Source organism: Dendropsophus ebraccatus, chromosome 6 (genome assembly GCF_027789765.1).
Source record: "Dendropsophus ebraccatus isolate aDenEbr1 chromosome 6, aDenEbr1.pat, whole genome shotgun sequence".
Taxonomy (NCBI): domain Eukaryota; kingdom Metazoa; phylum Chordata; class Amphibia; order Anura; family Hylidae; genus Dendropsophus; species Dendropsophus ebraccatus.
This window is the reverse complement of record NC_091459.1, coordinates 74,232,355-74,242,731: the sequence shown is the minus strand read 5'-3', so window position 1 is coordinate 74,242,731 and position 10,377 is coordinate 74,232,355. Positions and strand designations below refer to the sequence as shown.

Here is a 10,377-nt window from a genome sequence, read left to right as displayed (position 1 = left end):
GGGTATAAGTAAGGGGGAGAGGGGGCCATCTATAAGGGGGTATAAGTAAGGGGGAGATCTATAAGGGAGTATAAGTAAGGGGGGGAGTGGGCAATCTGTAAGGGGCGGGAGAGGGGCCATAAATAAGGGGGTATAAGTAAGGGGGGAGAGGGGGTCATCTATAAGGGGGTATAAGTAAGGGCGGGAGAGGGGGCCATCTATAAGGGAGGGGGAGAGGGGCCATCGATAAGGGGGTATAAGTAAGGGGGTAGATGGGGGCATCTATAAGGGGACAACATAGGGGACAGTATAACTATTGGGACAGCACAGGGGACTGTATTACTATTGGGACAGCACAGAGGACAGTATCCCGATTGGGACAGCACAGGGCACAGTATCATTATTGGGACAGCACAGGGGACCGTATTAATATTGGGACCGCACAGGGGACTGTATTAATATTGGGACAGCACAGAGGACAGTATCCCTATTGGGACAGCACAGGGGACAGTATCATTATTGGGACAGCACAGGGGACAGTATCACTTTTGGAAAAGCACAGGGAACGTATTAATATTTGGACTGCACAGGGGACAGTATCACTATTGGGACAGCACAAGGAACCGTATTACTATTGGGACAGCACAGGGGACAGTATTACTGTGGAGACAGCACAGAGGACAGTATTACTATTGGGACAGCACAGAGGACAGTATTACTATTGGGTCAGCACAGAGGACAGTATCACTATTGGGTCAGCACAGAGGACAGTATCACTATTGGGTCAGCACAGAGGACTGTATTACTATTGGGACAGCACGGGGGACAGTATTACTATTGGGACAGTATCTCTATTGGGACAGCACAGGGGACAGTATTACTATTGGGACAGCACAGGGGACAGTAATACTATTATATACTCTACCTCTATATGGTCGCTGTTTAGGGAGAATATTGTCTTTATTAAAGATGAGGGACCTTACTGTAAGTTTGCTCACCTCTAGTCTTTAGCATGTTATTCAGTGGCAGTAGAGTGGTATTTTCCAGTCACTATATGTGATAATGTTAGTGGTCATGGTACGACTGTATTTGTCCTGCATGTACTGGTGATATTGGTAATATTTGTGTTTATATAGTGTATTTTATTTATTAGCAGTATAGTGGTATTAATCATTACATGGTGGTATTATCTGTTACATGTATACTGCTATTATTGGTCTCAGTATATAGAATTTTCTCAGTAACACTATGGTGGTGATAACTATACTGGTACACTGGTATTGTTAGGGAACTGTATGACCTACTAGGACATATATGATATTATCATTCATAGAAAATTGTCTTACTATGTTATTGTTCTATATTTATGTGTTAGATGAAAGCAGCTATTACTGTAATTAGTAGATGGGCAAAGTGCTAGGCATTTGCTAAAACAAAGTGCCAATGCCACCCAGCACGGACGTCCAGTTCACACAGTGTATTGAATAATGAACGTTTTTACTGCGGACGTCAATATAAAGAACATTATTTGCGAATGTCTTTTGCAAACAGCGGACATTTTTTATTAGTTGTTCACACGCAGTTTTTATTTTCTCAATGTTTTTACTATTATTAAGAGAAGGCCAGACAGCTAAATGATGTCCGTTATTTTAGACTCAAAATCACAGACGTAATTTTAAACGGAGCTGAAAAGCCTTTGTGTGAACGTAGCCATGGACAGAAAATAGTCATTTTGTGACTATTTTCTGTCCATTTTCCGGATAGATACTTCTTTTGTGTAGAACTCAAAAGCGTGGAAGACTATAAATAGGAGGTACTGAAAATAAAATAAGATAAATAGGAGGTACTGAAAAAAAAATAGGATAAATATAAGGTACTGAAGATAAAATAAGATAAATAGGAGGTACTGAAGCTAAACTCCACCCAAGCCTGGAACATTCTCAATGTGAATTGTATTACTCTAAATGTATATGTCTAAATATGTCTAAATGTATATGAGTAGTGTGTGCTGGGGCGGATTAAAGGGAGGGCATCTGGGGCACACTTAGGGGCGTCCACCAGCTCAAACCCGGAAGGTTCCGGGTTCAGGCTGGTGCATCTATGGCAGTGATGGGGATAGCTCTATTCTGTAAGCCGCATCAGGCTCCTGACGCCTCCTGATGCGGCCTGTGCGCACAGCGCTCTCCTGTGTCTAGCGGCCACAGGACACAGGAGAGTGCTGCTTGACAGCTACTGTGAGGCAGAATGGCACACGTTTTTTCTCTCGTGCAGACTGCGTGCAATGACGTCATTTCATCGCCTGCCAGAGAAGATGTGCCCTGCAGGAGATAGCAGAGGACCCGGCTAGCTCTGAAGCGAAGGAAGGTGAGGGGAATGTTTGTTGTTTTTTTACTACCATCACTGGGTCTTTACTTGGCACTGACTACCGGGAGGAAGGGGGTAAACTACAGCTACCAGGACACCACTGGGAGGGGAGGGGAGGCAAAGCTACCAGGACACCACTTGGGGGGAAGTGAACTACAGCTACCATGACACCACTGGGGAGAGGGTTAACTACAGCTACCAGGACACCACTGGGGGGAGGGGGCATGGACTACAGCCTCCAGAGGCATCACTGGGGGGGCGGGGGGTGGACTACAGTGGCCAGGTTCATCACTGGGGGTTAAAGGGGTATTCTCCAAAAAATTATTTTTGCATTAATACATTGACCACCTCATAGTTTTCCATCTTTCCAATATCAATTTATTATGGATTTTGCACAGTTTTGCTGTTATCCACTAAAGGCATAGAATTATTAAGTCTCAGTCCAATCCAACACCGCTCACAGCTCCTGGCCCCCACCCTCAGTGTCGGGATCATGTGTCCTCCGTCTCTTCAATGGGCTTGGTTAGCGATTCTAACTCTGCCAATTGAAGTGAAGGAGGACACTTAGACAGTGACAGCTGCTGCTACTGATTACTGTCTCCCTCCCAGCACTGTGTGCCCCCCACCCCTGAGCTCACATGCGGCCTCCAACACTGTGCCCCAACCGCTCCCCCCCGCTCACCTGCACCCCATCCCCGCACTGTGTGGCCTCCCCTGCTCACCCGTGGCCCCCCGGACAGTGCGGCCTCCCTGCTGACCTGCGCCCCCATTATTACTATATGGGGGCACAGGGCATTATTACTATATGGAGGCAAAGCAGGAGACATTATTACTATATAGAGGGCACAGCAGGGGACATTATTACTATATGAAGGTACAGCAGGGACATTATTACTATATGGAGGAACAGCAGGGGGCATTCTTACTATATGGAGGGCACAGCAGGAGACATTATAACTATATGGAGGGCACAGCAGGAGACATTATTCCTATATGGAGGCTCAGCAGAGACATTATTACTATATGGAGTGTACAGCAGGGGGCATTATTATTATATGGGGACATAGGGATTTTATAACTATTTGGGGGCACAGCAGGGGATCCTACATACAGGGGACAACCCACATACATACTGACTTTACTGGAAATCACACCAAAAAGTGAAATTACTACTGTCTGGGACCTTATGGGTTGGAAAAAGGGAAGGAAGTTGCTGAAAAATTGCAGAGCCCAAGATGTTTGGCAGGTTTTGAAGATATGAATTGTAGCTGCAAGAAATCATCATGGTGATCTGGGCCAGATGGAGAGGAAACAGAAACTAATGCCTCACATCAAAGAAGATGTTACCTGTGAGTCACTGAATGGCGTTTGTTTTGTATTTTTAGAACATTATTCGGTAGTGGTGGGCTGAGGTTAAAAAAAAAAAAATAAATAGGATATACTGCTCTAAGCCATGATACTCACACTGCTTCTCCCTAGCAAAATCCCCCCATTAACTGATCAATGTCTTTCCACATGTTCAAAAATCATTAGCCACCGTCAGTGCATCGCTACTTTTAATAGTTATGTGCGACCGATAGCTGATCGAGCCTTATAATAGGCTCTGTAAGCGAGCACCTCAACGCTCATGTCTCTAGGGCCTGGCATCTTCCTCTGCACTGCAGCCTATAGTGACCTTAATGTGCCAAACACAGGAGGATGCTGAGCCATACAACCAGGAGTGAGGAGGGGGTCTGTGCTAAGTCACCTATAGTAAGCTGCCATCTGTATAGATTGTGGTATAGTTTATTTTTTGGGGGGAGGGAAGTGGAGGGCCCCAACAAAAATGTCGCCCAGGGCCTCCACCAACCTTAATCCGGCCCTGAGTGTGTGTTAACCCTGATGTGCTCAGACAGAACTGCGAACAAAGCAGAAAAATAGCATGTATGACTCAAAGTAATTGTATTAAATAAGTTTCTATTATACGGTAAATAAAAAAGACAAAGACATAAAGAGTACAGTGAAAAATGTTTAAAATTCATGTTTTTAATTTTTTTTTTCAATGAAACAAAAAAGTAAAGTATGTGTGAAATAGGTTTAAAAAAAGGGAACAAATTGTTTAGGTTTGTAAGTGTGGTAGGCTTTTCATTATACAGTTATCCAGACATGACATTTTTACGAATGGATGAAGTTACGTACCATGTGACTGGGAGGCGTCTTAAGTCCCTATTACGCAGGGTGATATAGAGAGCAAGCGAGCGCCGACCTGTCAGTTAATCACTCGCTGTCTCCTCTGCCGCCTGCTGCCACTATTACACACGCTGTTAACGAGTGAGGAGGAGCAGGTGAAAAATGGGAGTGGGGGGCTAGCCCATAGGTGACAGCAGCAGTCTGCTGTCGCCGCTCCTATTACACAGGGCGAGGGCAGCAGATTGTTTACAGGCTGATTGTTGGAATTTCAGCCGGTTGAAAGACAATGATCAGTCAACATCGTGCATGTGTGCTTATTGTTGTCTTCTATTACACAAAACGATTATCATCAGTAATACAGCCTTTATCCCTTCAACATGAATGACCTGGTCACGTGTGTTACTGAAAAGCGTTTCTGTGAAATGGGTGAGTTCAGAAGTCCCTGGTAATTTTTCTAAGTTCGGACACGGATATAAATCAGAATGGTTTCTCCTGGACATTTTCAAGTTCTTTACACTAAGGACTCTTGAGCGTTTTGGACTTTTCACGATCATGCGATCCTAACACGGATGTGAATGTTTATATGAAGTATATGCACACGCTGTCACTGCACATGTGTTTTGTATATGGTCATTAGGTTTTGACCAATAATATGTATCCATTGATTTTGGCACCTATATAAAAAGCCCACATTGTTTCACTACTGGACTCTTGAAAATGAGGCCTTTTGTGAACTGCAGACTATTTTGCATTAGTCCAATTTTTAGTAACCTCTCTTTTAAGCAAAAAAAAAACAAAACTAACATACACAGTATTTTGGGAGAAAATTAAAACATAAAAACAAACTGTATTTAAGTGGAATAAAACTCAACATTTAATAAAAAAAACTATATGGCATCAATTTGGATTAGAATAGACATTAGAGGAGGCTCATTTTTACGAACGCTCAATGCGCAGTCAGATTAATATCTAACAATTCTAGGATCAGGGCTTCTGGATACCTGTAGTTCCAGATACAGCCAATGTTGGCAGCAAGGTGTATGTGTAGCCCTTGCTTTGCTTTGAATCTGCAACTTCAAATCTGCTCCATCAAATCTGCTGCAGATCCTGTAGGCATGAACATGAATTTACATGTTCTGTGCATGATGTTCTGTGCATGATCCATAAACATGGACAATGTGCATAGAATAAAGTTTGGTGCTCCCGACATCATGATTCAGGTAGCTCCAAAACCCTTTAAAGGGGTTATCCAGTGTTAGAAAAACAGCCACTTTCTTCCAGAGACAGCACTACTCTTGTCTCCAGTTTGGGTGGGGTTTTGCAACTCAGTTCCATTGAAGTGAATAGAGCTTAATTGTAAACCACCCCTGAACTGGAAACAAGTTGTGTTGTCTTTGGAATAAAGTAGCCATGTTTTTCTAACACTTGATATCCCATCTAAATCTTTGTGCTACTTTACTGTAGCAAGAAAATTTAAAGAGGGTTATAAAGCACTACGAAAGCATGGCTACTTTTGCACAACTCTTGTCTCCACTTGGGGTGGGATTTGAAACTCAGTTCCATTAAAGTAAATGGAGCTCAATTGCATTGCAAACCACACCTGAACTGGAGACAAGAGAGGTGCAAAAGTAGTCATGTTTTTGTAGTGCTGGATAGCCCCTTTAGGGTGCCCTTACACGTACCGTATCGCTGTGTATTTATCGCTGCGAGTTTCTTGCACATAAATCCACAGTGATACTGATTGTTATCAAGCTAATGTGTGTGTATTCTCACTGTGTGTTTGGTGCGATTTTTACATGCAAGTTTTGAATTTCGTATGATTTTAAAAGGTAAGTTCAACACCACAAAAAACGCAGCTACTTTCATGCGAGTTTGATGCGAGTTTTGTGCTAGAAATAAGCAGCGATACGGTAGTGTAAAGGCACCCTTAAACAGTTTTGCAGCCCCCGGCATCATAATGAATCATCATGCAGGAAGTTCTGCATTCCGATTCATAGCACATCTTCTGTGCGCAGATCGTAATTATGGAACTTAACGGACCACCTCCTTACTGCTGCTTGTCAATGAAACCATTAAAAAAAAAAGTAAATTACATTTTCTTCAATAAAGTTATATTACAATATTATTTAGCTGGAGTACCCTTATTCCGTTCCACCTTTCCACCTCAGCTTTTGACCTAAAAACAGCATCAAATACAGCAGAAGCAGTTTTTTTTTTCTAAAGATGCTTAAAACATGCACCTGTACACCAATATAAAATTGTTCATAAGGTATCCTGTGCACGTAAACTGCAAAGTATATTTATGTACCTTTAATTTAAAGTACAAATCTAGCTAAATATAGAACAAGCAAAAAAAAAAAAAAAGAAAAACATTATAAATTCCACTAATATTAAATAACCCCAATCCATTAAAGCAAATACACTTTTTTCTCAAGAGAAACAAAGACATGCTGTTTAGAGCTGGGCACTGTAGATCAAAGGATATGATGTCAGTTGATAGAAACAGGTCAGGCAAGCCCAGGTAACTCAGGAAACAGGTTGCTAATTATTCACTAGCTAAATAGGTATATTATTGCAGCACTACAGTACACTACACAAGACGGAGGTCACAGCCTACATAGTGACTTATTCAAAGTGAACATACTACCTTGCGCTAGTTTTTTTTTTTTTTTTTACATCACAATCACAATGGGAGAAAAGGAATCAAATTCTGCAGGCGTTTCACTGCAAGGTAAGTTCAACACTTTGCTAAGTGATTTTCCAGAGTTCAGGTGTTAGATTAGTCTCTGCAACCTGTGAGATTTTTATTGCCTTTTGCAACAGTATGTGTTTGGTGTTTTCATACCTAAAGCAGGACTAATTGAAAATGTGCTGTGATAGAAAGAAAGAAAGTGTTCTGAGTAATGGTATTTTTCTGTCGCACTTTGTTAAGGTAATGTATGAGTGTTAACATGATCCGCAGTGTTGTGCTAGAGCTGGCATGCCCCGTTCTTGGAAATTTACAGTTCAGTCGTCTTGCACCTGTCAGTTTGACAGGCCCTTGTACCTGTGCACATTGTTATCACGGCTCTTATGTTTTGCATTAGTAATGTCACGTTGTGTTCAGCTGGATCATAAATGCAATGTCATTTAATCATGTTATTAAGGTTGCTGGGATGTTTTGTAGACAAAGTGAGGGAATAGTTTTTTTACTTGTTGTTTTACTTTACTTGTACTTTAGTTTTTCTTTCTGCAGTTACTGGTGTTTTGCATTGTGCTGATTATTCAGGGACTGGTTAAATATAATGCTTGGAAAGGCTCGTGTTTATCAGCATTTATTTTCTAGCATGAAGTTTCTAATACTTTGAGTGACAGGAATGTAAGCAATACATAAAGTCCCAAAATTTGGTTTGGTAAGGATTCATTGACACTCCAGTAACTTTCAGCCATTTTTAAGCCAAGTATAAACTACCTGTGTTTTTTGTTTTTTTTTAACTCTGGTGTTGGATTTAACAGTAATAATGAAAAGTACTTATGCTGATCTAGTTATGTGTAAGGCTATGTTCAGATGCTATAAAAAAGTGGCTGTTGCTTGCAGTGTCAAACAACGGCCGCTGCTTAACGTGTTCCTCTGGCGGATACTGCATTATAGGTTGGAGGAATATTATTTAAGGGTTATTGTAAACTGTTGATCGTATGGGAATGTCTGAAAGTCAATTAACCATTGACTTTTATTTACACTACGGCCGGCATAAAAGCCATACAGTGTGTAAACTGTCAATTATTTACGGTCGTTGTTTCCAAACAACGACCGCAAATAATTGACATGGCATTTATATTTACGGCACCGTAGAACAACGGCCATTGTGTTTTACATAGTGTTCACAACAATAGCGTTTGTTAATTCAAAACCAATGTAAATGAATGCATGCTGAAAACTGCGGCCGTAGTTTTTAATGACAACTACAGCTGTAGTTTTCTTATTCCTTTACATTCTGTGAACATGGCCTACGGGTAGCTTCACATGTCCCGGATTTGCAGCCAATTTCACACTGCAAGTTTGCAGCAAAATCAGTTGTGAATCCTTGTACAGTGAAGTTGAATGGGGTTACATACCTGCAGGGGGCACGGCAGCACTGATTGGCTGAGCAGGACCGACGAGAGTCGGGAGCCTCACATGCAGCTGCAGCGCTGAGCAGGTAATATATGCTGCGGGCTGTGGGGGGGGGTTAAAGGGGCGGGTTACATACTGGTAGCGGAATGAAAATTCTGCGCCGGGTATGTAACCCCATTCAACTTTACACTACATGGATTTGCAGTGGGTTTTCACTTTGTGAATATAGCCTTGTAATATGGGATTTGCGTAGTCATACTAAAACTTTCTAAATGGTTTAAATAAACTGAAAAAACAATACAAAATTGGGTAAATTGTCGATCAATAAAATAGAGCAAATCATGCCACATTTTTCAAAATGGTGTATAAAGAAACAGACAGGCATTCATATACACTGGGATGCAGGATATTATAGAAAGCTACTGCTTGTCAGATGGGTTCAATGTGAGTGGTGCTTTTGCAGTTAATCCACAGTGTTGACCACTGAAAAGTGTGCAGTTTGCAGAAAAAGTTCTTTTGTACTTGTATTATTGCTCTATTTTCATGAAATAAATTCAACAGACAAAAAAAGTTTTTATTTTATTTTTTTAAACAAAAAAGTTCCAAAAAGGGTGCGTGAGCGAAGAATGTGAGGTAAAAAAAAAAAAAAAAAAATAAGCCATTAGAGCAGTATGTCAAACATGTTTTGTAGCATTCCTCTCTCACTCCCCCAGGTGCAGAAATTAAACTATCATATTCTATTTTTTATGTGGTCCTTCCTGTTTGTACTGTTTACATACTTTTATATTGTTATATTGTATCAGTGAACGTTGTAGTATGCATGCATTCTTTTGCGACACTTTGGAAAGATTTAATCCAGGCCAGCCTTAAGATAGATGGCGCTTTCAGCCTAGGGAGTGCACGGCTTATTGTTATTATGCCCACATAAACCTCCTAAAGGGCACATACTGTATAATGCCTCATTTAGTGCTCCACATGCAGCATATTGCCCTTAAAGTGCCCCCACACAGTATCAAGTGTCCCAATACATACATAGTAATAACTAATTTATAGTTTTGGGATAAATATTACCACCATACAGTGATTGCCTTGATACTGCTTCTAAACTAAACAGATATTACCAATGATACAACCACACCATGATCACTATCACTATCGTTGCAGACTCTATGGCCCTGTTCCCACTGAGCAAAAATGGTGGAATTCCGCGGCGGAGTGACATGTCACTTCTTTGAGCAGAAAGCTGAATTGCACGCCCTCTCATTCACTCAAAGCAGGACACTGAGTGTGTCGGGATTCCGCAGTGGAGAGCTTCATTTTCTCTCCATTGAACCCAGGCCATCTTGAAGTCTTCCCTTGGCAATTAATGCTCTCTCCAGAATCTGCAAGAGAAGCAATTTAGGCTCCTTGCTCCAGCACATATAGCAGTTAGGTCCCCTGTGTCCCCATTTAGTAGTTAGGCCCCCCTGTACCTGCATATGTCCCTGGTGCCTGTATGTTATAGGCCCCTCTTTTCAGTCCTCATATCAAGTATCAAACATCTCTGTTAACCCCAATATAGTATGAAACCCCTCTCTACAACCCCAGATAGTAAAGACCCCCTGAGCGGCCCTTATATAATATCAGGCTTCCCCCTCTGCAGCTCTCATATAGTACCAGGCTTCCTCAGGTTCATTCCCCATATGGTGTCAGCGCCATGGTTTACCTCATCGCAACCCCTATACAGTTCCAATGAACAGTAATGCCAGCAATCCTGGATAACATCCAAATTA

At 41.6% G+C, this 10,377-nt stretch overlaps 1 protein-coding gene across 3 annotated transcripts in view; it reads left to right on the top strand.

The window, feature by feature from the left end:
• Positions 1-7,117: 7,117 nt before the first annotated feature.
• NAALADL2 (N-acetylated alpha-linked acidic dipeptidase like 2) overlaps positions 7,118-10,377 on the top strand; it is a 712,309-nt gene continuing 709,049 nt past the window's right edge. For all 3 annotated transcript variants that reach the window (XM_069975168.1, XM_069975167.1, XM_069975169.1), the window contains exon 1: positions 7,118-7,243. In XM_069975168.1, the coding sequence (XP_069831269.1) occupies positions 7,201-7,243 (43 nt within the window). In that variant the 5' untranslated portion in view covers positions 7,118-7,200. The remainder of the gene's footprint in view (positions 7,244-10,377) is intronic.